Source organism: Sinocyclocheilus grahami, unplaced genomic scaffold (genome assembly GCF_001515645.1).
Source record: "Sinocyclocheilus grahami isolate Dianchi unplaced genomic scaffold, SAMN03320097.WGS_v1.1 scaffold78.1, whole genome shotgun sequence".
In the NCBI taxonomy this organism is placed as follows: domain Eukaryota; kingdom Metazoa; phylum Chordata; class Actinopteri; order Cypriniformes; family Cyprinidae; genus Sinocyclocheilus; species Sinocyclocheilus grahami.
This window is the reverse complement of record NW_015505257.1, coordinates 104,787-132,375: the sequence shown is the minus strand read 5'-3', so window position 1 is coordinate 132,375 and position 27,589 is coordinate 104,787. Positions and strand designations below refer to the sequence as shown.

The 27,589-nt window shown below is 38.3% G+C and overlaps 1 protein-coding gene across 3 annotated transcripts; it reads right to left on the bottom strand.

The window, feature by feature from the left end:
• Window positions 1-381: 381 nt before the first annotated feature.
• On the bottom strand, window positions 382-27,350 carry LOC107586120 (serine/threonine-protein phosphatase 2B catalytic subunit gamma isoform-like). 3 transcript variants are annotated; one of them, XM_016273351.1, is made up of 14 exons: window positions 26,955-27,350; window positions 21,067-21,264; window positions 19,876-20,000; window positions 15,644-15,755; window positions 13,812-13,957; window positions 11,812-11,951; window positions 11,584-11,661; window positions 11,386-11,480; window positions 11,024-11,149; window positions 9,544-9,621; window positions 6,705-6,789; window positions 6,332-6,429; window positions 3,894-3,920; window positions 382-2,742 (listed from the first exon to the last, which is right to left on the bottom strand). In XM_016273351.1, exons 1-14 carry the CDS (start codon window positions 27,004-27,006, stop codon window positions 2,567-2,569), a joined length of 1,536 nt encoding a protein of 511 aa, XP_016128837.1. In that variant the 5' UTR covers window positions 27,007-27,350; the 3' UTR covers window positions 382-2,566. The 3 variants fall into 3 exon arrangements, with proteins under 3 accessions (XP_016128837.1, XP_016128838.1, XP_016128839.1); XM_016273352.1 differs by having other exon boundaries at window positions 21,067-21,261; XM_016273353.1 differs by lacking the exon at window positions 3,894-3,920.
• Window positions 27,351-27,589: the final 239 nt, after the last annotated feature.

The window sequence follows — 27,589 nt, the reverse complement described above, 5'->3', positions numbered from 1 at the left end:
CAATCAGCAGCTTGAACGGTAAAAGCAGATGCAATATAGTGGGTGAAGAATCTAGAAACAGTCCAATTTACAAAAACACACATTTCAAAACAGACAAATAAAGAAACAACACCAGTTTTTTTTCCCCCAACATTTTTTTTATATTTACTTTAGTTTTTCTCTTTTTTTTTTTAATGGAGAATGTCTTAAACATTTTCTGTAGATTCTGCAAGATATGTTTGGAATTAGTAACAGAAGCCCTCCTAAAATGGGGTTAGTGGTCCAAACGCCCCAATTCCGCTCCGATATCAAACGAAACCCACCCTCCCACCTGAAACCTCTGACTCTCTCACACCAGATATCCCCTTTTAAATTAAACATGAAGGAAACTAAACAAAACAATAGTTTGCAGAGGCTCATTACATAAAACAAAGACTTGAAAAGACAATCACTTAAAAAGGGGACACGAAAAGGTGGTCATGATGAACTTCTCATCATCTTTTGGTACCTGTTAAAGGTTGTAGGCCTCTCTCAGGTGTTTTATATCGCAAAGAGTAAAGCGTTAACTTAACCAAGGCGGGGTTTTTTCTTTACAGAGTGTCTACATGACTACATCGCCGATTGAGCGCTCGCCTCTTCTCAAGCAAATGAAGAGGCAACGATCATATACAATCAACAGTTGTTGTTTTTTTCTTTTGTTAATAATAAAGCCATATATTACATTAAAACACTGAACTGTCTTTGGATGAGTTACTTTTAAATACAGTGATGATAACATGCAGGTTTACCTTCGCCAAGTCTTGTTTTAAGATGTGCACCATGAAAAGTATTGCGCAAGAAATACAGACCCTGAACTGCTTGCAGCATTTAAAAAAAAAAAAAAAGGAAAATACATGTGAGCGACAGTCTCGATGCCTGCACACAGAACTCTTGCAATAGTTATTAGCATGGCACATGATCTCAAATGTATAACGCACAAGAAGTTTGAGTCTTTGTGCAGCGAAATCTCCAGTCGTCGGATTATTATGCAACAATAATGGTACAGAAAACAAAAGGTTTGAAAAGACGATTTGGTAAACAGTTCTTGCAAATCATGTCCTTAATTCTCAAAACACAGTACAGTAAAAGCAATCAAAATAGCGTTGCTTTGCTTCAGATAAATGCAAAGATGATGCTTCAGTCAATCATATGTGTGGAAAATGGTCCACTCTAGAGAATACAGGCGTTTAGAAGAGCGCACAGCTCAGCTATAGAAACACTAGCGCTGAAGATAATGCTGATGCAAACTATTATAGGTACATTAAGTATATAAATTGAAATACAATTAAATGGGTTTTTAAAGTTTAAAATGTTCAACTTGTGGGCTACAACGGTTTTGTAGAAATGAAAAAAAAAAACAAAAAAAAAAATTTGGTTTCACAAATTTCATATGCGTTACTTTAGCTGAGATGAGATGCAAGATGTAAGGCATGCATGCTCATTTTCTGAGATGTCTAACATCCACCTCATCCAATCACATTTAACACATATCATAGGATAAAGTAAGCATTAATTCATGGCAGTTAAAACGTGCCTTTAACCACTGTGGTATATGCAAAACGTCGAAAGGTCTAAAAGTGTGCAAAATTATGGTAGAGTTTGGTAGAGAATTATTCAAGTTTGACTGACTACAAAATGGATGGAGAAAGTAGACAAAAACATGCAGACATAATCGCTTCTCCAACCATCTTGCGAATCTTCTGGGATGGTTTTTGCTTTTTTCACCTTTTTGATTACAAATTGGTGTAGTTTGAGTTATGAACAGGAAAAAGAAAACAAATGAAAAAGTAAACATGACTTTGGTTGAGGGAACACCTGAAAATGTACTTGTACATATACACGTGTCAACACTTGTTATTAATGCACTCATCTTAGCTATAATTGGCATTATGAAGGTTTTTTCCACATATTGTTTCAATACCAAGATTTTTTTTGTTTTGTTTTGCATCAACAATTATCATACTCGCTTTGGGTATTATTCACAAATAAGCATTCTACATAATTATGCTGGGTCAAGAATTATTTTGCCAAGTGCACAAACAATGATAAAGAAATTCTGCTGAGCAAATCTTGGGTTGTTTAAAAAAAAAAAAAAAAAGTCAAAGAAGTCTAATTTATAAACGTAAATTTACAAAATGGATTGTTTTTTTTTTGTTTGTTTTTTTGTTTTTTAAACTACTGAATCTAAGATGACCTTACACCACCCCAATTCTATGTCTATATATATATATTCTGTATTTTATATACACTTGTAATATTCATCATGTACGTATTCATTCATCTCAATTTTCCCACCATTACAGATCTTACATTTCTTATCATCTATATCAGTAAATAAATAAGAACCATGGTTTGTTTTTCACTACGTCCTCTTCATGGTATTGTGCGAATCTCCCCGAAATGGTCCTGGAGAGTTTTGCATGTAGGGGGCATCACCTCTACCAAAAAGAGAGAGAATAAGAGGAAAACAGAGGGAGAGACAGAGGAAAAAAAAAAAAGAGACAGAAAGGAAAGGATGAGGGAGAGCGTTAGGGTAGCTGCTGGGTTACTACGCCTGTGCGTTGGTGCCGTTCTTGTCGGGGGAATTGGCTGCGTTGATGGAGTTGGCAGTGCCGTCTGGCTGCATGGTGTCCTTGCGTGGAGGCATTCGTTCGTTTATCCGGTCCAGTCCGCGTGCTTCCTCGAAGCTTTGGATCTTGTGTTGAGGGTTGAAGCCTTGGATGGCTGGAAGTATGGAAGCAGGACGTTAGCTAACGATACTGGTTATGAAGTGACATTTAGCAATGACAAAGTTTGGTTTTGTTTTGGGCGTTACTGGTATCTTTGTGCAGCTTTTTATTATTATATAGTCATATTGATATCTAAATCACAAAGCACAGAATAGTTGGATCTTAATAAAAATTTTTAAAAAAGCAATTAATTTTTTCCCCCCAAATCAAGCAGCCCTACATCCCAACAATAACTTATTAGATATGAACATTTCCAGTCACTAAATGTAGCATGACAACAGAGCGCTGTTCTTCCCCAAAGAGCAGCCAAAAAAAGGTTGCTGAAATAAAGCTAAATATACCAGTCAGCCAATCAACCAACTGCGATGAGAAAAAGAGAAAAAGTTGAGGGTGTACAGTAAAGCTTTGACTAGTATAGATAACATTAACCAGAAATGCTGATGTACCCACGTCAAAAGGCAAAAACAGGCCTAGATCGGAGTTTATTTGGGTGCTTTTTGGTCAGGAAGTGAAACTGATAAAAACAAAGATTCAGTCTCATGCTGTGGTCTGCTCACACCCCAGCCTCTGGCTTCCCCCCCTTTAAACAGCTGTGCGCTTGTGAGACTTTCTGAAACAGTCCTCTCTCAACAGCCAAATCTACTAGTTTATCAAGTGTTACAAGAAATAGCAAACCCAAAAATGAGAATAATGTCATTTACTCACTCCGGTGTCGTTTAAATAAAAAATTTTTTGGTGCTCCACAGAAAAAAGTCATAGATGATGAGTGTCAGCAAATGGGTCAACTATCACTAACACAAAATCAAAACCAATCATATTTACTTTCTTAACACAAGTTCCTTGTTATACTGAGTCACATTATGAAAGCAAAATGTTTTGTGAATGCTGTTGCAGGTTGAATTTGTATCCGTTTAGTGGTGCAGAAATCACACACCTGACTTTTTAATGCAAACTGAACAAAGAAACAAATCTCTCAACGTGCAATTCAAACAAAACTGCTAGCTTTAAATGTAACAAGCACGTGAACTACATACACACAAATAAACACTAAATGACATCGGCGACTACAAAGGGAAGGACAGTTAATCCAAGGGGGAGGGTAACAGACAGACAACACTGAGAAGGTTTCACAGATGTCTTGCATACCTCGTGCTTCCTCTGCTTCTACGGTGGCTGTGTAAGCATGAGTAGTAGTGCCATGCCCAAAACGAACGGGGAAAGAAAGTGAGTCAAGTTATCAATGCAATCACAAGTCCATTCAAACCCCCTCCCTGTTTCCCAATCATTCATCTTCCCCTCCCAACACCAGCCCGAACGCATCACATGCCACACAGGAAGAAAACTGAGAGGTTAGTTTAGTTGCTTCATCCAGAACATAAACAGATTTCAAGACTTGTTTTTTCCTGGTCAGGTTTGTTTTTGAGAAACTGGGCTTTTGAATCTGAAACGCAAGGCTTTCTGAACTACTCTTGACATTAATCTAGTCTATTTTTAAAGCTGAAGGTATACAACAGCCAAAAAAGGAGAGGGTTTCGCCATAAAAAATGCCAAGCAATGTATGCATGATGGCAGTTTATTTGTGGCCATCACCGGAAGATGAGAGGCAAGACAGTTTTGAGCGATGTGTCACTTTATTTCTATTTTCAGCTACTAAAGAATCCTTTTATTTACATCCCCTCCCCTGTGCACCACTAACACATTATAATCATAAGACCATGTTGTACTTCATTGTGCCTTGACATATGACCTACAGAGCGGGGCGTTCCAAAAAAGTTTAATGCCACAGATCTCCAAGAATTACAATTTCCTTGGAAGTGCATTTCCCACTAATCATTTTTAAAGTCTCTTTTGTTCAAGGCAGTAAACAGTAATATTGTGAAATATTATTACAAACTAAATTAACTTTTCTATTTTAATATATTTTAAAATCTAATTTATTCCTGTGATGCAAAGCTGAATTTTCAACATCATTACTCCAGTCTTCAGAGTCAAATGATCCTTCAGAAATCATTCTAATATGCTAATTTGCTGCTCAAAAAATATTTCTCATCAACGTTAAAAAACTGTATATTTTTGTTAATATTACCATACTTTTTTCAGTATTCTTTGAATAGAAAGCTCAAAAGAACATCATTTATTTGAAAGATTTTTCAATGTAAAATTCCCCCCAAACCTTTGAACTACATTAAAGATTTAAATGTGTGAAATACTGTGTAAAAAAATTAAATGGTAGAATGCAATATTTGGAATATTTTAAATACTTTTTATTAAACCCTAGCCAAACCCAAACCCTTTTGGAGGTCTCTTTTGTAGGGGTTTTCAAACAGGGATCCAGAGTGTAGAGCATGCTTTACAAAACCATACAAATTTAGTGGTTTTGTCAGAACGGTGGTCTAGGAGTATAATACTCAAGACACTTTTAGCTATTGTGCCCATATGAGCAACAAGAGTTAAAGCCCATCATTTTCTGCCCTCTTTATATTGTTCCTTACAAATAAAAGTGTTTTGCAAATGCAAAAACAGTCTGGCTGGCTTTGCCCTGGCTCAAGTCAAAAAAGTCAACCCTCAAGTCTGTACGATACTATAGATATGACTTGAAGAAGTCTGAACACTCCGAAAAATAATAGCACAATTTTGATGCATCTTTTAAGTCTTTCAACACAAACATTGTTAGAGACACCAAAGCTAAGGTGCAGTCACATTTACTGCTGCTTTGAGAAATTTTTAATTTTTAAATAGGAATCCACAAGATCAGAACTTTCATGTGAGAGGGGAAAAAAAGGTTCCCCAAGCAGAACTCGCCACGCTGATAAACAGAAAGTTGCTTGGTTTAAAAGTGACTTCTGTGCAGTACTTCAAACATTGCTACACTTTTGAAGACAGAACATGAGCCTCTTTTGCTGAAATTTCACTAATATGACTGCACCTTTAGGGTTAGAGATCTGTTCAAATCCCGAACCCCTAGTATGTGCAGCATGTTATATATTATACAACATTCTGAAATCATACCAAATTTAAATTCACCTACTTTCATCAAAAACAAACCTGACCATGTTAATGTGGTTGTTAGTAGGAGGGCAACAGGATGCAGCAGGCTGATGAGTTTTTACAGTGAAGGCAGGGAGAAGCAGCATATCACACCGACAGGCGCTGGTTAAATTGGGTCATATTGCGTCATAGTCATAAGCTCACAGGAGCCCCTCTCACTGTGAAAGCACCACCCACAGCAGCTCCTTGGCACTTGCTACAATCTCAGCGTTGCTAGGAAGTTTTTAAAGTCCCTGTCGGGACAGAGAATCTGAAGCGTGTTGACAAATCCCCTTCATGACCAAACCCTTGTAAAATCTCCCCCCTCTTTAAACGATATCACTTTCGATCGAGTCGATGATGGGTGTGCTGCACCGTGAGAGAGGCAGAGCTGCGGGATGAGGTGGGACAGAAACAGAGTGAGAGAGAGAGAGAGAGAGAGAGAGAGGTAAAGACAGAAAGAAAGAGTGTAACAGTAGCAGGGGGTCGGTGGAGAGCAGGTATCGGCCTCCACACCACCGCAGAGACAGCTCAATGATGCCGGGAGCGAGACTTACCGCTCTCTAGGGTCTGTCTGCCTCCTGACAGCACACCCAGAGGCAATGTCCCAGTGGGGGTCAAGCCCTTTAACTGCAACACACTCTCGTTCTCCTCTCTGAAAACACCCCACACACAGATACAAAATCAGAAAGGTCAAATTATCTGATATTTTAAGAGACTTGTTGACCTTAAATTGTTCAAATAAATATATAATATACATATGTATTATAATACATTATAAAAATACTACATGTATGAGATGATGGATAGATAGATTGCTTTTAAAGAATAGGTCCACATCTCTGATGTGCAGAACGGAGTGCGTGTGTGTGTGTGTGTGTGTAAAATCCTTGGCCATGAGGGATTTGTACGTTAAGTGTGTATACTCACCTAAGAACAGAGAAAACTCTGGCCATCTTGCCAATGGCACGAATCTTATTTCGGATCACCTCCTTGCGGACTGCCGGGGTGCCACCTGCCACAAACATGCACAAATTGGGAGGGACACAGCAAAAGAAAAACAGAGTTAGGGAATGTTAGGGTATAGTTTTATTGATGGGAAAAATGTTGCTGTATATTTGTCAAGTTGAAACCTTGTACATTTTATGAACTACTTTTATCCAGAACAAAAGATAATCAACATCATTACCTGCACACTAATCCTATCTGATGGCAAGAGTCATACATACTCCAGATCAAATGGGCCATTTCATCCGGAACTCTCATAAGGAATAAATAAACCCCATTTCAAAACTCAAAGGCTCACAGACACAGAGAGGAAGTGTGTCAGGCCAAGTTATAATTATGCACCATTCAAAAAAAAAAAAAAAAAGGACAAATCAAATGGGCATCAAGACCAGTAAATGGGACACTGTATTCCTTCCTGACAGCTCCTCAGAAGTGGGGTGGGGGCGTTCAGAACGGGTTCATCTGGTTTCATTACAGCAGAAGAGGCATCACTGTACTTCATGGCTCTTGCATTAAGAACAGTAATACTTTTTAAATTACTGAAGTGACTGAATGGAAATACAGGTCGTCTCAGCTCAGGTAAGCCACTAAGGGCAATGCATGTTTGGTTAGAGGGTTAGCAATACATATAATTCACCAATAATTGATAACAAAAAGAACATGATTTGAAGGCATTCATGAAGTATAAAACAAGCCCCGTTTATGCACTTCCTTTCTCTAAAGTGTTATATCCATAAAACAGATTGAACAATAGAGCAGGAAGCCCATTTAAATCACACAATTAATGCCGAGTTTGTATTTAAAGCAACTTGCACACAAGAATATAGTGTCCTAAATAGAAATATATGGGTTATTCGCTGAGGACTAATACACACTAATCAGAGAACTACTATTTGATGAGAAGAGGGGCATGCTGGTATATATTTAACAGAGTTGAAATCCATATTGAGCAGACAAAAAAAAAAAAAAAAGGGAAGAAAGTTCCTGAATAGACATTTCAAGGTGGTATATAGTATACAATTTATTTTTGTGAAATACACTACCATTCAAAATGTAATACTTATTCAGAAAGAATGCTTTAAATTGATTATAATAAATGCTGCTCTTTTGAACTTTCTATTCAACAAAGAATCCTGAAAAATAATGTATCATGGTTTTCATAAAACCAGCACAACTGTTTTTAACATTAATAATAAGAAACATTTATTGAGCAGCAAATCATCATATTAGAATGATTCAGATAGATTAACAGTTATTGAAACTGTAATATTTCACAATATTACTGAATTTAGTTTTTTTTGTTCTCTCTCCAAATAAACACAGCTTTGGTGAACGTAAGAGACTTCTTTTAAAAACATCTTACCGACCCCAAAATTTTGAACGGTAGTGTAACTTTTTGCTTATATCCCCAACCTCAGACCACAGTGGGGCTCAACTAAACTGAATTTATTTGGGGGTTAAAAAAATGCTACAATGCAGCAAAACCTCCAAACACAGACCCATTCATAAGAGGAAGCTCAAGAAAAAAGCTGTTCAGAAAAACAGCTTTACGTGTTCTTACCTTCACATGTGTCATCTCCCTCTGACATGAGCTCATCATCTGAGCAAATGTTTAACACGTTGACTAGCATCTCTGTTACTGCAAGCACATGAGAGAAGACCAACTTTAACATATGCTTTTCAAAAACCATACTTCTACTATTAATTACATGCTTATGCTTAGTGCTGGGCGGTATGACCAAAAATTTATATCACGGTATTTTTCAAAATTATACTGGTTTCACGGTACATGACGGTATTTTTTTTCATGCATGACCGGGTATTAACCATATTTTCTACTGATTGAGAGAGGAAATACTGCAGTATATTGACTTAGAATGCCCTATTTTACTGTCATGATGAGTGAATATTGTCAAAAAATACCAAACTAAATAGTGACTAAACATGACCCCTTTTAATACATGTTAACCAGGAGACACTCATTTATAATCGCGGCATCGTCTGATAAAATCAACATGCATCTACACTAAAGAGCGGCTATTTTGGCTATATTACTTTTTTGTCTCATGCAGCGCACTGCCTGCGTCTGAGTAACAAACTAATAAAAACAACAAACAAAAAAGTGCATGTGATATTAACAGACGAACTACGCTATTTATAACTCCAAACAATCAGTAAGGTGCTAGGAAACGCTGTTTTGTACTCATTTATTGACGAGTCAGCTGCGGTGTGGCCAACTGAATGAGCTGCTTCTCTGCCGCTCACTACACAGAACAGACGCCGAGAGAGGCGACACTTCTCCGGGAAAGTCAGACCTCACTTTCTATTCAACAAAGAATCCTGAAAAATAATGTATCATGGTTTTCATAAAACCAGCACAACTGTTTTTAACATTAATAATAAGAAACATTTATTGAGCAGCAAATCATCATATTAGAATGATTCAGATAGATTAACAGTTATTGAAACTGTAATATTTCACAATATTACTGAATTTAGTTTTTTTTGTTCTCTCTCCAAATAAACACAGCTTTGGTGAACGTAAGAGACTTCTTTTAAAAACATCTTACCGACCCCAAAATTTTGAACGGTAGTGTAACTTTTTGCTTATATCCCCAACCTCAGACCACAGTGGGGCTCAACTAAACTGAATTTATTTGGGGGTTAAAAAAATGCTACAATGCAGCAAAACCTCCAAACACAGACCCATTCATAAGAGGAAGCTCAAGAAGTTCAGAAAAACAGCTTTACGTGTTCTTACCTTCACATGTGTCATCTCCCTCTGACATGAGCTCATCATCTGAGCAAATGTTTAACACGTTGACTAGCATCTCTGTTACTGCAAGCACATGAGAGAAGACCAACTTTAACATATGCTTTTCAAAAACCATACTTCTACTATTAATTACATGCTTATGCTTAGTGCTGGGCGGTATGACCAAAAATTTATATCACGGTATTTTTCAAAATTATACTGGTTTCACGGTACATGACGGTATTTTTTTTCATGCATGACCGGGTATTAACCATATTTTCTACTGATTGAGAGAGGAAATACTGCAGTATATTGACTTAGAATGCCCTATTTTACTGTCATGATGAGTGAATATTGTCAAAAAATACCAAACTAAATAGTGACTAAACATGACCCCTTTTAATACATGTTAACCAGGAGTCACTCTCATTTATAATCGCGGCATCGTCTGATAAAATCAACATGAATCTACACTAAAGAGCGGCTAAACGGTTGTTTTAGCTATATTACTTTTTTATATTACTCATGCAGCGCACTGCCTGCATCTGAGTAACAACCTAAAAAAAACAACAAACAAAAAACTACGCTCTTATTTATAATTCCAAACAATCAGTAAGCGACAGGTGCTAGGAAATGCTGTTTTGTTCTCATTTATTGACGAGTCAGCTGCGGTGTGGCCAACTGAATGAGCTGCTTCTCTGCCGCTCACTACACAGAACAGACGCAGAGAGAGGTGACACTTCTCCGGGAAAGTCAGACCTCATGTTCTCGGGACAGCACTGGCAAAATCTTCCATCTGTACCATAGCTAAGGTTTATCCGAAAAAGTCGCTAGGTTTGTCAGTATGAATATTCTATGGAAAAAAGCAGCTAAAAGGGTCTGAAAGTTGCTAAATCTAGTGCATAAGTCGAGCTTGTGTGTGTGAGAGACGCGGGAGCTGATGGCAGGGGGCGGTGGATATTTGTGGCGGTCAATCTGGATATTGTGGATGAGTTCTTTGGTGTCATCACGTTCTATTAGTTCTACAGCTTCAGTTTTGGAACTTTCACGGTTCGTAACACATACAGCTATTCCCTCACCACAGTGCAACTGTGAAAAGGGACCCCTTTCAAACTGTGTCGCGTTCCGAACGTTGTTTAGGCAACATACACCGGTATTGCGGTATTTTAAAAATTCATATCATAACAAAAATAAACACCGGTATTCGGTATGAACCGGTATACCGCCCAGCACTACTTATGCTTTAAAACTGTATACATTACATGCTTCGTAGTGTTCAACATAATGCATATGGTCATTATGTACAGATAATGAATGTTGTCTGAATATTTCCTTGAGGATCAATAAACCATCAAATCAGAATTGATGCACAGTAAAACTCATTTCTAAAACCACATCCCATTGCAAATGCATTTCTGATGGGTATCAAAATCAATGTAAACAAACAAACAAAAAAAAGATTATTCCATTCCCATTTGCACTTTACCTTTCTCCCCGACGAAGGGCAGTGACCACGTGAACACGTCCATGAAATTGGGCAGCCAGTATGGGTGAGGAGAGCAATTGAACTGCCGGATGTTCATGACGTTGTTCTCGTATTTCAACACAGCAGCTTGAGGGGTGAAAGAAGAAAAAAAAACTAATCAGAAAGCCTGTTCCGATTTTGAGAGACTTTAAATTTGTAATCGAATCTGAGCAAAATAATTTGCTATGTATATCCTGACTTCATGAATTTATATTATATGTATTATGATATTTGCTGAAATTGCATAAGGCCAAATAGCATAAGGCCAAAAATTAAAGAGCACAGCACAATGGCACAGGCTCAAAACTGTCTTGAGCTCTTACCTTTATTGTTATACACATCCAAGTAGTTTGGTGCGGAGAAGATTGTGATTAAAGAGGGGAAGCCTGTCGTCTGACTTTTTCTGTACATTCGATACCTAAGGGGGTCAGTGAAATTGGGGCAGAAATTGTCAGTAAGAGAGCTATTTACATTCAGTTCAGAGCAGTCTGGTTTATGAGTGTGGTGTGCAGTGTACTCGCCCTGCATCTTGGGCTTCATGTGCTCTTATAACTGACAACAAGTTGTTATTCATCAGAAAGTCACATACTGCAGGGTAACTGTTAAGAGACGGAGAGAGGTGTAATTAGCGATTCCAGCAGTCCATCAGTCAAAACGGCATAACTAACATTGAGAGGTGCGACTGAACATGGACTGAGTAGGCAGCTATCAAACAAATGTGCATGTGGGCAGACTGTCAGCTGGAGTACCTGTAGAAATAGGAACATCCTCTCACACTGTTGTGACAAAAGTGCTCCGAGCTCTTTTCGCTGCCGTAGTCCTCACCAGGGTCAGACCACAGCAGGTCGCACATCGGCCCAAAAGCTGGCGGCTCTTTAAACCTGTCTAACTGCAGCACAACAGTGCAAAACAAACAATCAGAACTAAAAAAAAAAAAAATTCTGTTCTCCAGCACCATCTTATCTGTCACTGCAACAAAACAAATCTGTTCGCATCTGCTTAAAATGTTCAAATCAGTGACATTTTTAATGACATTAAAGTGATTACGGAAAGCACTGAGCAAACCATTCCAAGCACATATTAACAAGGAAATAACTAAATACAATCATTTTATGGTCTGAAAACAAATAGACCAAAAAGTGTTTTAACCAAATGTGCTCACACATATCTGTAATACTTTTTAAAAGACATGTTAAACTATTACTATTATCCCCATAAACTATGATCCCTCCTCTTTTCTGGTTTGTACTTGATATTTTAATGCCTTTGAAACTATCTCTATAGACTCTCTTCATGAACTGGTTCCAAAGTTAAAACTAACCACATCTGTAACTGACATTATTCCAGCTCGCCTAGCTACTTATTCAGGATTTTGATGTCACTGGGCCCTGCATTCTATCAATAATGAATAAGTCTTTCTGTAAGATTTGTTCCAGAATATTTAAAGCATGCTACTGTTAAACCTCTGTTGAAAAAAAAATCTAACCTTGATGTGAGTTCTCTCGAATTTTAGGCCAATTTCTAAATGACCTTTTATTTCTAAAATCCTTAAGAAGGTAGATTCTGTCCAATTATTACATTAGGAAACATCACAGTACAGAATCAGCTCTTTTAAGAGTGTCAAATTATATTTTATTATCTGTTGATTCTGGGACCTCTGTAATACTTCTGCTGTTGCATTTGAGTGAGGCCTCTGATACGGTCGATCATGATATTCTTATTTCTCATCTTGATCACTGTGTGGGTATTAAAGGTCATGCACTGAACTGTACAGCACAATGGTCAGCAACTGTTGTTTTATTGTGATATATAAATAAACTAAGCTAAACTAAACTAATTATTAATATCCCAAAATAATTAAATTTTTAATTTATATAATTACAAAAATTACAATTATATAATTACAAAAAATAGAGAGAAATGTTAGTTTAGCATAATTATTATAAATATTAAATTTTATATAATAATAATTATTATTATTATAGTGAAAGTAGTATAGTATATAGTAGTATCGTAAAAAATAATGTAACAATTTTATGATAATTAAATGTAAATCTTATTTTATTATTGCTACGTTATTTATTATTATTTATTTGTTTATATATTTTATAATAATAATAATAATAATAATAATAATAAGTAAATAAAATAATAAAATAAAATGGTTGACTCAAAACAAGGCAACCATCCTGACCATCTATTTTGTTGTAATATAATAATAATAAAATAACTATTTTAAATATAACAAAAAATGTAATACATTTTTAAAGTGTCTTATTATTATTGTCATTTCATTGTTGTTATTGCCATTTATATAAATAATTTATTATTATAATAAACGGAAAAGTTTAAACATTTAGGAAATATAAATTATGAAATAATAATAATAATAATAATAATAATAATAAGACACTTTAATATATTTGTATTTTTTATTACATTTAAAATAGTTACTTTATTATTATTATTAATAATAATAATAGCAGCAGTGATTTAAAAAGAGATCAGTTTAAAGATGCAACTTCTCAGAGAGGTTTTCAGCATGTTGACATCTTGCTGTGATTTAGCGATACAACTCCCTCTGAGAAGTTGCATGTCTAAATTCATCCCCTTTAAAGAATCATCACAATAGTGAAACAAGCATCGCCTTCGTAACAAATTCAGCACCTTCCAATACTGTCCTGTCATGAATGTCGCACACGCAATGCAACAGCTTAGGACTGTCAGCGATGCCCCACATCTTACTTACTTTCCGGATGTCGTCGAGGCAGGTGATCTCGGGGGACAGGCCTCCGTGAACGCACAGGAACTGCTGGTTGAGCAGAGCGGCCAGGGGAAGGCAGTCAAAGGCCTCCATGCAGGAATCATACACGCGCTCTGAGTACTTAATCTTGCCTGCGATGAGAGAACCACAATAAAAACACCATTGTACTTCCAAACAGGCACAAGCGGAGTGAATGAGCTTTTCAAGCCGAGGCTGTCACACTGTCCATTTGACATATCACAGTAATACTGGGTGGGTGAGGGCAGACCGAGGCTTGCCAACTTTCCAAGGCTGGAGGAAGAGATGGAGGAGGAGGATGTTGCATGCCTTGTTAGGTGATGTTGCAGCAGACCCGCGTGCTAATTGGGATGAACTGAGGAAACCAGCGCGGCGGGAGGCTGATTAAAGGAGGCTGAGGCAGGTTACATGTGGAACAAGGGCCGCATACTGCCATTAAATCCTGACATTTTAGAACGGGCCAGCCGTACAGCGTATTGTAAACAGCAGCACTGACAGATGAGAAACAGGCTTCCTCGTGATGAGCAAAAAACAACACTGCAATGAGCTAACAAGTGGTGAAGTAGCACATCATTATCATTATCATTATCGGAGAAACAGCCAGCCTTGATCTAGGCTGGATAAACGCATTAACAGCCAAGTTTCTGCTGATCCAAACTGAAATGCCATTGGGTGGTTCCTGATTGGCTAAATTGGTGAGTTTTGATTGGAGAGTTTTTGGAGCAGAACCTCAGATCCATTTGTTTTGTTGACATTAATTGAAGGTTTTGTTAATTAACTTAGACTGCAACTAACAATTAGTTTGATAATTTATCAAACTGTAGATATTTAAAAATAGATATCTATAAATATTTAATTGATCAGATTAAAAATCTTATTTTCTGCAATGTATTGCATAAACTATATGCAATACACATATACACACAAACATATAAAAAAATACAATTTAAATTAAATAAAAAAATGTTTATATAAATTAAAATTTATAAAAATTCTAATTACACAAAATCAAAATATAAGGTATATAAAATGTGTTAATTTCTAAAAATTGTACATCCTTGAATTTTAACATTTAGATGATTTTGAATGTATTTATTTGTAAAAATATTAAATCTTGCCCAATGTTCTCCTCCAAACAGTGTGCAAACTGAAGACTAAAAACACAAATTTAAAAAAGCTATTATTTGCATTGTATTAGCTATATATATATATATATAGCGAATGTGTAAAATAAACAGTCCAAAATAAAACAATTTCAGGGATTAAATAATAATAAACCAGACACTTTAATCATAGTAAAATGTAACATTGTAAAAATGAGGGCTGAGAAAACTATAGTGACTGCTGGAAGCACAGTTATATTAGCCAAAATATTTAATAAGCAAGTCAATGAGGGATTTATATAACTGCATGAATGATGGGTGTTACAATTTTGCACAGATTCTGTGTGGGTAGGCTGATCATCAGCTGCTGGTGGAAAGCAGGCAGCCGTTCGATGTGAGGGTTTCAGTTAGCTGTCAGAATTTGTCATGACTGGGCTGATGGCTGATGTAAACCTAAGTGGGGAGTGAAGAGCCCTGACGAGTGCTGAGGGACGTGATTGAGCTCTGTGCCTGCGGCCCATCATCCAATACTCCCAAGACATAATCTCTCTCGGGATGCCACGATAGTAATGGGGAAAAAATTGCCATGACAGACTTGAATGATAGAATGTGGCAAAATCTCATTTCATTCTCTTGATAACGTTTACACACACACACACACACACACGTTCCGAGTTTCTAAAGAGCTGAGCTTACATTCTTGTTTAAAGGTGAAGTACTCCGTGAGATGCCGACACTCGTGGTTGCCTCTGAGGAGGAAGAGGGTGGTCGGATGGTTAATCTTCAAGGCCCACAGATAGAGCACACACTGCAGATGCAAACAGAAAAAGCATTTCACAAAAATACACAACACACAATAGCAGTATTATCATATATCGATATTCTGTTTCTCACAATTGCATTGATACTTCAGTTTTGTGTGTGTGTGTGTGTATTCATATTCACTACAGCTCAAATAATGAAAAACTGAAAATCTAAAACCAATTTTTCTCAGTGTGATCAGAGTTGTTTCTGAAGCACTAAACTACACATCCTGCAGACTAGAACTGCCTTGTACATTTAGTGCCCTTGATTCAACTATGAAAAAGTGATGAATGACTGTGTATTGAATTGTAACATACACATCACAATGCATTTCACATTATAAGGTAGCTGCAGTTATCCAGCCCTAAACATCAGTATGGACCACGTGTTAAAGAGACTGATATCCAAGTGGATATGAAAAAAATATGTTCAGTCAAACCTAAACAAACACAATACTGCTGAACAATCATTAGCGTTCTGATTCAGCTCAAACTAATATGCTGGAAGGCCACGACACAGCAGGTTCAGTGTTTAAGAGGATTATACCTCCATTACTCTGATATTTTATTAAAGGAATAGATCACTGAAAAATGAAAATCATTGTATCATAACAGCACACTAGCATATACGGTGTGCATATTTTTCTTTATGCAAGGGATACTTTAATTACTGACTTAATTTGCCACTACGGCCACTTGGCTATAAACAAGCAACCTGTGAGCAATGGGGCTGACTCGTCTTTCCATTTCAAATCTCTCATATCAAATAAATAAATAAATAAATATAAAACATTTCTGAACTCATTTTATAGGACTAAGAGTTTAGACATTTTTACACAAAACTGGACTGGATGCAATTGTTTTTGTTTAAATTTTTTAATTATTATTTTGTATTTATTTCCAAGATGACAACTGGACCAATACTCATAGTTTTCTGTGTTGTTCTGTTGATTTACACATGTCACTGAAGTAAATGAACATTTAATGAAAAACATTATAAAAACACATCTAGGCAAATAAATATATATTGCTAAAAATACTTTTTTTGTGGGGATGGTAAAGAAAGAGTAAGAAACAAATTCTTGACATACACACTGACTGATGTCAACAGTTTATGGTCAGTGTTTATTTTTCTTTCTTTAATGAATACTTTTATGCAAGGATGCCTTAAATTGTTCAAAAGTGAGAGTAAAGATATTTATGTTACAGCAGATTTCGATTTCAAAATAAATGCTGCTCTTTTGAACTTTCTATTCAAAGAATCACGGTTCCCACAAAGATTAAGCAGCACAACTTTTTTCAACATTGACAATGATAAGAAACCAAAATATTAGAATGCTTTCTGAAGAATCATGTGACACTTGAGACTAGTAATGATGCTGAAAATTCGGCTTTGCATCACAGGAATAAATTACATTTTACAAATATATATATATATATATAAAAACAGAATAGTTATTTTAAATTGTTATAATATTTCACAGTATTACCGTTTTTACAGTATTTTTGTTCAAATAAATGCAGTCTTGGGGAGCATAAGAGACTCCTCTTAAAAACATTACAAATCTTACTGACCCCAAACTTTTGGACTGTAGTGTACCTTTTTTTAGTAAAGCTAGCATCTCACAGCGAACAGAAACTTAGTCTACCAGTGGCAGATAAGAACTTCAGAAACTGAAGCTGATGTACAATCCAAACATGCTAAACCACAAACACATCTGGGCAGACAGAGAACACTTTGCTGTGCTAAGCAAGACTATGATTTCAATCTTTTCACATCCACTTCTGATATCATCTCTCAACCCCAAGCCCTGAAACGGTGTAACTAAAGTGCCTAAATTAATGTTCGCTTCAAATCTTAACCTGTCAGTCACTCTGCATGCACCATTAGCTCATCTCCACTATCCCATTAAACACCCGCAAGGCTATACAGGTTGCACATGGTCAGATTATCCACAGAACACCACTGCGTAACAGTGAACAGGATTTCAGTGTTAATCTGCAGAATACACAATTCATTCTCCATCCTTTCAGGAAGGATAGTCTGCGTTTAGGTTACCGTTATCTTTAAAGAGGCCCAGCAGCAATGGCCATTTCATCAAGCCCTGAACTGAGAGAAACACTGAAAATGAAGCGTTCTCCACACAGCTCTGGGTGTCAGGGTGGGGCAAAGTCTGGTGGTGTAACCTACGCAAGCGTTTGATGACTGCAGCGTCCCAGTCAGAGGGCATTAGCAGGTGGTGTGGAGGATGACTGAAGTTCAGTCCTTTGTGGTCTGTGATGTCCAGGCAGGGAGTAGAAACTAAGCGTGGACTTTGTTGTGAAACACACACGCTTTCTTTCTATGCATCTCAGGTGGCCGGTGGCCCTGGACCCTCAGCTGTGTTTGATGGTATTGAGCAGCGGTGTGTCCGCTCTCTTACACCGCTTCTTTTAACCATGACATTTCTCCCGTCCCTGAACTTTGCAACCAAAGCGCGGCGCAGAGGTGGAAGCTTTTTGAGGACTTGCGCTTGCTGGCCCATTCAGAGTGACATCAGACATCAAGGCCAACGATATAAAAGACGCCAGCTGATAAACCGGACCAGAGGTTTTCTTTAACAATTTACACGGAACTTGGATGTTGAGAAGCGCATTCTCTTGCCTGCAGGATGGCGGGATCAATAATCCTTTAATGCCATCTGCTTCTTCATTGTGGCTGCTTTACAGACAAAGGTGACATGCTGATTGCATCATCACAATGCATGCTGGTACAACAGAGGCTGTTTGACTAGCACTGCCACATGGCATCCTCTGTGGGCCAAGTTATATTAAATGTGAACATCTCAAGTGTCGAAATAAAATGAGCGAGATGTGTTCATTCGACAAAAATGTGTTCAAAAAGCCTTGAAGTTTCATAAAGAGATTTAAAACAAAACTAGCCTCTTTAAAAAAAATGTTCTGGATTCAAAACAGATTTGGCTCTATTGACAACTTTTGTGGCATGCTAGTGATGCACAATTTTTTTTACAGAAACAAATTACTTTCAGCTTTATATTTTGGATAAATTAAAAATTTTAAGTTTGGGTAGTTAAGTTTGGGTAATTGAACTTGGCATGCTGTCCAGGTGATAAATTAAACCAGTCATAGTACAGTTCTTCGGCAACAAGCCACCTCTCACTATTTCAGAAGAACAAAGTGGTTTCTACTTTTTGCTACATTTTTGGTCACTGTGAAATGCATCCACACTGCTGACATGTTTACCTGTTGTAGCTGATCCACATTGCATACGAGAAATAGACGCTGACTCGGTCAAAGTGCATCATCTGAGAAGTGCTAATTAAACGTCAAATTCAAATTTGAAAATTCATTTTTTGGCATTGACAAAACATTTTTGGTTGGCAAAATTTCAGTGCATCACTATGGCATGCTGTCGATTATCACAGAAACTAAGGTTTTGTTCACTAGTTAATAAAAATCAAATACAATTCTATACACTACAACACTCATAATGGTGGTCTGTAAGGCAAGACATTCTCGACAGTTTAAAAGCAGAAATGGGAAGCTATATGTTTGTTAATGTGGTTATGCTGATTATTATTTTTTTATTACAAAAGGGAAAGTTGCAAAGTCTGTACTTTATTGTTAATACCATTCTTTACTTTTAGCAGGAGAAGAACATCTAAGGATGTAACTTCTGTATGTTGAGTTTTCTCCAAATATCCCTTCACAATTGCAAAAATGACCATATATCCCGAGAACGTGGTAAGAAAGGAGTTGAAAGATCACACTAGTCTCATGTTAGCAGCTATATATATATAAATTCTTGTGGCTGTATGTTCAATAAAATGTGCATATCTTGATGTTTTTCCCATGTACAATGTTTTGCTCCACAGACTTCTATTGTAAGTGCATTACTGTACACACAATTTTTGTGAACTGAGGAGAAAGTTGAAATGATTTTCTATGGTAATCAACAGCATGCTCCCGATACTGCTGATCTTAATATGTAATGATGTATTGAGAGCTTAATATGCATTGCATCTAGAGTATTCCTTTAATTATATTTGTTTAGGCATTATAGAAGCTGTTGTTTACCACTTAACCCTATTTTACATAACTTGTGAACATTACAATTACACTCACCTCAATACTGAAATAGCCTCGATCCACATAGTCTCCCAAAAATAGATAGCGCGTGTTGTGCGGGGAACCCCCCACCTCAAAGAGCTTCATCAGGTCAAAAAACTGCCCATGGACATCTCCGCACACTGTAGACGGAGACAAAACACATTAAGAAAAACACTTGAAGATGAAACAACAAAAACAGTGTGACGTCATTGTGGCCAAAACAAAAACACTGGAGAATGCTGCGGGGAAAAAAGAAGAATATCAGACATTGTGTACACACAAGAAGGTCAAGGACATATCTTCATGAGCTTAAGATGGAGGCAAAAAATAGGTGCAGAAATCTTAGGATTTGAGCAACTGAGGGTGCACAAATATTAAAACCACCAAAACGGAAGTGCACAAATACTAGGCCCACTCAAATGGCTGAAACAGAACAATAGTGGTCGCCACAAATAGGATGTGGCTAAACCAACCCCATTTCCGCTTAAACCTCCACAAGGTAAAAAGTTGTAGGCAGAAACACCATCTCAATTATTCATGCCACAATCTCTTCGGTTTTCTCTTGCAAGCCAATTATCATGCACATAGTGTGTGTTTTGAAAAACATGAGAGAGTGCAAAGGGGGGTTGCGGGGGGGAAAGATGTAGATAGACGTGCCCATTTATATCCACACACCTGTTTGTGTGTTTGCCCGAGTGTATGGCGAGTGCTGGGGGTTTCCTGTGGCCTCCACTGGGGAATTAACGTGTGGGGGTGTGTGAGAGAGAGTCTAGGATGCAACTGTTTCTCTGACCTTTACAGAGCAACCACATTAGGGGTTGCTGTGGAAGACTAGCTCCATATGAAAATAATCACACTCTTCTCGCTGACTTGACGATTATGTCGGGGTCAGGACTAAAACTAAAGATTAAGTAGGATATCAGAGATGCCCGATCAAGTAATCGCAAAACCTTGAGGGCACTTTTATTGGTCTTAGATAACGTTCTCTATGAGAAGAACTGTATCGCTGTAAACTAACTCTTATTTATGAGAAAGCATGTGGGTGAGTACCATCGCCAGTGGGCATCGTGTTTTTCTGTGATCCTACGGCATTAGGTGTAGCGAAGATCCTGTGAGAACCACATCCTGGATGTAGAAGCTGGTTGTGAATCACGACAGGTCTATAGCGTCGCCGCACAGTGAGTCATCAAGTGAGCAACAGCCTACCTGTGATGGGGGCCTCCACTTCCAGCATGCATTTCTCGTGGCGGAGGATGTTGGCGCCGTCGTTGATGATGCGTAGGGCCGCATCTTCCTCCAGGCGGCCCTCTTTCACCAGGTGGCTCTTCAAAAGCTCCACCTTGGGCTTGCCGTCCTCATACAGCTCTTTCATGGTGAGCCGCGTCGTGGGAGGGTACGGCACTGCTGTGGGAAAGAGGAGAAAGAAGGACTGACTTTTTAGTCTTGTTAGTCACAGGGAAACCCTGCTGGCAGACATTTCATACATTAGAGAAATAATATGTACATCCAAGACAACATTATACAGGTTTTTAAGCCATTTTGACTGTACAAAATGGATTAGAGTTTTGTGCCAGAACAATTCAGACCACATATTGATTTGGAACTTTCCGATAGAGCATTGAAACAAATGTCTAAATTTACAGCAGCATGTTTACAGCCACGACTGTGCAGTTGATAACGGTGTGGTGAGGTCTCAGAGTCTATCACAGCATCTGTTGACCGAGGTGTCTCCAAGTTAAGGAAGCGCAGCTCCTCCACAATTTCAAAGCCAGATGGTATGTGATAAAATTACGAAACCAAAAGCAGAAAAATTTGTTACGGTGTTACTCGAAATAATAATATATCAGGGGTGGCGAACGTCGGTCCTGGAGAGCCGCAGCCCTGCAGAGTTTTGCGTCAACCCTAATCAAACACACCTGAACAAGCTAATCAAGGTCTGAAGGGTTACTAGAAAGCTACAGGCAGGTGAGTTTTAATTAGGGTTGGAGCTGTACTCTGCAGGGCTGCGGCTCTCCAGGACCGGAGTTCGCCACCGCTGAAATACATCAACCCAAGAGTTTCTTAACATGCCACTTTTCAGGCTTCCATCAAAAGTAACTCAAAGTATGTTTGTAAAACTAGATTATTACATTTTCAGAACCTGAAACCAGCCTAATTATTCAAGATTTTAAAGCTGTTGGAAAAACATGCAGTTTTGAACATTCCTAGTGCTTGCCTTTGCAAAACTCTCTGCAATGATGCTAGGGTGTTTTAGGTGGTTGCAGGGAATGCTACAGTTGCTAATGTGTTCCGAACAGTTGCTAAATGCTTGCTAAAAAGAACCCACTCCAAAGCCTCTTTTTAGCCTATTTTTTGTAAGTCAACGGCCATTTTCTTCTGTTTTATTGTCCACCAGCCATAAAGCATACAATAAGCCACACAATTTGAAGTCATATCATATCACAAACAGTGAGGGATGACTGTGCTAATCTTTAATACTAAGCACCGCAAAGCTTAAAAAACAAGGCCTGATTTTTTTCCCTAAACAATGTTAGTGCAAACCCTAACCTTAGCATACTGCGAGTTCATGACTTTCTGAACTTTCCTTGACAGGTGTGAATGAGTTGAGAAATGACATCGGCCGGTTTACTTTAACGTCTTCCCTGAATACAGGCAAATTAAATTGATTTGTGAAACTTCATGGTTGCAAGACGACAAGTTATTACTCAATTCATGATGACAACTGAAAACATACAGTTCGCAAGTTACGAGGTTGCCTGAAAAATGCAATGCCAAGCTGACTGCCAGAAACTAAAAGCGAAACATATGCATGGTAATAACAGTTGCCGTTATTGGTCAGGAATTGGGACTCTCCCACAAAGCTATGTGGGTTATCAGAACAAACATGGCCACAGCTGGTCCCGTCCCTTCCCCCAACCAACACGCACAGGCCTTGTCAAGAAGACACGAAGCCCTTGCCGTCATGGAGAAGACAGCTTAAATAAACCCTCGACAACTTGGGGGCTGGGATTTTACATTCAGACACCATGTGCATGGGTGAGCATGCATGCAACCAAATGCCTGCTAGAATCGCTCTGCAACCCCCTGAGCCTCAAGCTATTTTCAGTTGCAGGAATTCCACAACATTTAAACCAGTTTAAGAGGGGTTAGGAAGTTACGTCCTGAAGTCGGGGTGGGGTAGAAGGCCAGCTGTTGGCACTGATATGGAATCCTCTCTGCCAGGGTCACAGGCCAGGTTGGCACGGCTCGCTCTCCAGAAGAATGTGGGTCTGGCCAATGGCCATGGCTTTCAGTGCTGGGGCCACAGGCATGAGAGACCACAATGCTTCAAGCTCGAATGACTAGGAACCATCCAGAGACTCCAATGGTGGAATTAGGAGCAAAGAATCGGTTTGGGTTTACAAAATCAACAGGTTTTTTTTATGATTTTGGGGTCTGTTCAGGCAGAAACCATCAGAGGGTGTTGTTCTTTTTGTATGCCAGTATGAGGAAGAGAAAGACGACGAATCTTTCATGCCTGATAGAATAAAGGAAGGACACCTGCTCATTTGCGTATTTTAACTAAAGCTGTAACAGGGCTATTATCTGGTTGGAGGGTTGAGTTTACCCTTCTGCGGCGATGGCAGAGAAAGTGTGTAACCTCTCAGTGTGGCACATTTGCATGTGAAAATGAGGCCCTCAGGACAGGAGTGGGATTTTACTATCAAAGTAATAAAAAATATGTATTTACCCAGCAGTGAGGCGACTGTACTACACTCATGGTGTACACAACCCTTGATGATGTCAAAACCCAACCCAATGAAGGCCCAGTTAAAAGGAGATTGGTTTACAAGAATAAAAATACACCCACTTGCTCACTGCATAGCTGTCCAACCATTAAAAATCTAAATGCCCTCAAAGATAGATTTGAAACAAAACTGAGTTGGTTTTTGTAATCTTAAATGGATAGTTTATCCAAAAATTTCATTATTTTCATGAAATTAATCATTATTTACTAGCCCACGTCATTTCAAAATCTGTATGACTTACTGTGAAATGCAAAATTTATTTATTTTTTTTTTTTTTTAAATGTCTCTGAGTTTGTTTGTCCATACAATAGGAGTCAATCGGGTCCGATTTGCTTGTTTTGGACCCCACTGACATTTATTGTACGGACAAAACAGCTTAAATATTTTTCTAAATCTCTTTTTTCTGCACAATTTGGCGAGTAACTTTTTGGGTGAACTATCCCTTTAAGAGACTGCTGGACCAGACCACATGTATATTAATAAGGAAGCTAGAAAAGGTGTAACTTCCTGTGTTTGGCCTGATCTGTGGTTTTATCGCAATAACTGTTTTCTTTTTTTCTTTCTTTTTTTTTGGGGGGGGGGGGATATTAAGAGAAACTTTTAGGTAAGAAATCACATGGTGAAAAGAGTAAGAGATGGGGCCCACGGTCTGTTAATCATGCATGAGGACAGAATAATTACACAAGCAGGGTGACATTGACCCTGACAGCTCTAGTTTCTATCTGTAAATAAGCCAAAAGGTCAAAACATCAAATTCACCTGCAGCCTGACAGGGGTACAAAACTTTATAGCATCAGCTGCATAACTCACTTATTTCCTGACGACATGCATTTAATGGTGATATGATTTCAGGGTGGGCATTCAGGGTGGTGTTGATGTTACCCACCAAAGATGCCACTGCCAGTAACCCAGCTTGAATTGCTCTTTCATGCTAACCTTTCAAACTTTCAACTGACTGTTGACCCACGTTTAAATGCACAACACAACAACCGCCAGACTGTCTGCCGTTCTCAGCAGGGGAAAGTGAGAAACGAGTTGTGTGGAAACGTCAAGCAACTAATCAAAGCTTTTAAAGGCACTTAACCTCATCTTTCCGCCGCCTCCGTCGCATTGTTCCAAGCTTGGTTCGGCTGATGAGTGCATAGTAGAAAAGTGCCGCTGCAATCCTTGATTCCCCACGCTCCGTGCTTTAACTGTGGGAGGACTCATCAAGACGCGGCCTTGGCGAGAACCTCAACTCCCACTCAGCACTTCAATCATGCTGGAGTTCATTCTCGCAGAGCTTATAGTCCTTTTAAACACAAGCTTTAGTTATTTTTCCTTCCAAACACAATGTTTTCTAAACAAAACAACAGGCCGGCATGCTCACAAAACAAGTTATTTTTTAATATTTTAACATGAGTCGACTGAATTCATCTTTCATCAGTCAGAAAATATGCCAAGACAGAATTATCGCAGACGTGGTAGAAGAATACTGGTGCACGACACTGATCGGTCACTGGGTAGTAGCGCTTTCAAGGTGCTAACAATCTACAATTAACACTTGCATCAGACAATATTCCCTCTCCGCTGTCCTGATTCTCTGTATAATCGCCTCATATGTGGTGAAGTTGGCATCACTGATTCTGTTACTTCCCTGTTTAATACTGTGAAGCTGCTTTGAACAATCTCTATTGTATAAAGTGCTATATAAATAAAAGTGACTTGACTTGACTGACTATAATTCTCCAGTTCAAACCTTCCTCAACACGGATGACTGTCCATTGTGGCTTACAAAACAAATCCCACAAAAACATTTTTCAGACAGCCTGCGATTGCACATACGTGTGGCGGAAAATCCAGGTGTCGGAGTGCTTAAACTGAAAGGAGACGTTCAGTGAAACCTGGAACCAATTTGGAGCTGAAATGCTCCCATTCCTGCAAAAAAGAAGAACAGGGATTCTAGACAGAAAGAGAGTTCGGCTCTTTTTAATGAGGGTTTTTAGATCGCTGAATGGTCTGACTTGAAAATGGAGATGCAAGTCAGTATGGATCCAGAACTAGACGACTACTAAAGAGCCCAGTGCTTTCAGCTCATTACAGAGACTGTCTAATTAAGTCCGATCAGCCAAACACAGTGAGCTGACAGCAGCACATAAGGGACTGAGAGGAAAGAATACTCTATATATGTCAGTGGACATACTAGTTTTAATCCAAAACAAGTCAAAGTTCCCCGGGTGCTTCTATACCCATGAAGCCACAGACCTAATGATCCAATTAGTTGTAGTACTCTACTGCGTCTCACCTCTTTGACATGAGAAACTCCCACGAGCCCTTGATAAGTTGATGCTTAAATGCATCAAATGCATCAAATGCATCACCTAACCAAGGTTTAATCCTATTTTTGTGTCTAAAGTAGGATTATAAGTATGAGGTTAATTGGGATCACACAGATAACTTCAGTTAGTTTAGTTCTACTTCAGACAAAAGAGCGAAGCTGAAGTGACACAGTTCTCACTGATGTTGCCTAAACCATAAAGCAAAAGGATGAAAGCAGATGTACTGCAGTGATGTGAATAATGTTTATTAGAGTCAATGTTGTGAACTGATGATAAATGCAAACCTATGGACTTAATCTACTAAAGTAGTAATACACACACAAAACAATGCATACATTTCCTATTATAAAATATTAATATAAAATTAAAAAATGAACTATGAAATTGTCCATTATGTATATTAACTGTAACTGTTAAGCCCACCAAAATCAGTTTACATTCTCAGTCACTCATTTTAAGTATATATATATATATATATATATATATACACATATATATAGTCCTAACGTAATATATACTCCTATAGTAATACAGAAAAAACACCTGTAATGCAAAATCAAATGTTTATTTTTCGTACTTGACAGCTTTAGCGGTTTCAATTTCATGAATCCCAGGGGCTTTGCATATTCAGACCACTTTAACTATCATGCATCCCCACTAATATCCCTATAATGGTCTAATTCACTAATGAGAGATTTGCTTCTACGTAATGTTTGCACACTAGAGCTTAAAACTTCATTGATCTCATTTAATTCATGCCAATTCATCCCATGCAGCCTGAGCCAACCTGTCAAATAAGCCATCAACATGTGTGTCATTAGACTTTTTTAAGTTATCCAAAAGTCAGTCAACACAACAGACGTCCTGACTTGCTTATATTTATATCACACATAAACTGAATGTCACCCGTCAGCTACCAGCGCGGGTTAGCTAACACACAACCAGGCGAACTGGATAAAAAACGTATGGTTTCACATAGAAAACGTACCTTTGACGAGCCGTTCGGTGGTGGATTGTTTATTCTGCTCCTTCCCCGACATTCTTCAGTGTCTTTCGGTGGAATAATTGTAATTCCTCCTTGTAGCTGAACCCAGCTAATCGCGTTAGCCCGCTAGCTCGGCTAAGCTACTGACGTTTCAGTTCGCGAGGAAGAAAAGTCCTGACCGCTCCGCTGTAAGAGCGGGGAAACGGAGTCAGAGCGCTCGTCCGGGTCGGCTTGTTGGTATGTACGCCCAAACGGTGGGGGAAAGGGGAAGGGGGAGCCCACTGTAACGGCAGAGTTTTATTTTCTGCCGTGTCTGTCCTTCGGGTTTGCTCACACAGGCGTCCCAGCTGCTGTCAATTTCTCTGAGGGAGTAGCAATGTCCGACTCGTGAACGAATCGTTCGCTTGAGTCGAATCTTTTCAGGGAATCGTTTGAACCTGTTTATAAATCCTGTCGTGGACGAAAAAAACCAAATCGGTTCTCGAGTCAACAATTCACCGACTCATTGAACCTCTTTTGGACGTGTCCTACTCATAATGAGCTAAAACCTGATGAGTGAGTTGACATAAATAATGTAAAGTACTAATTATTCCTAATCAGATTAACTGGAAATATGTTTATGACTTAATTATAAGACA

Excerpts from the sequence above, each read along its gene's own strand:
- LOC107586120 (XM_016273351.1), bottom strand. The coding sequence starts at position 27,006 with ATGTCGGGGAAGGAGCAGAATAAACAATCCACCACCGAACGGCTCGTC. Across the intron at positions 21,265-26,954 it reads CACCGAACGGCTCGTCAAAG|CAGTGCCGTACCCTCCCACG; the intron begins GTACGTTTTCTA and ends TCTTTCCCACAG. Across the intron at positions 11,481-11,583 it reads CATGAAGCCCAAGATGCAGG|GTATCGAATGTACAGAAAAA; the intron begins GCGAGTACACTG and ends TGACCCCCTTAG.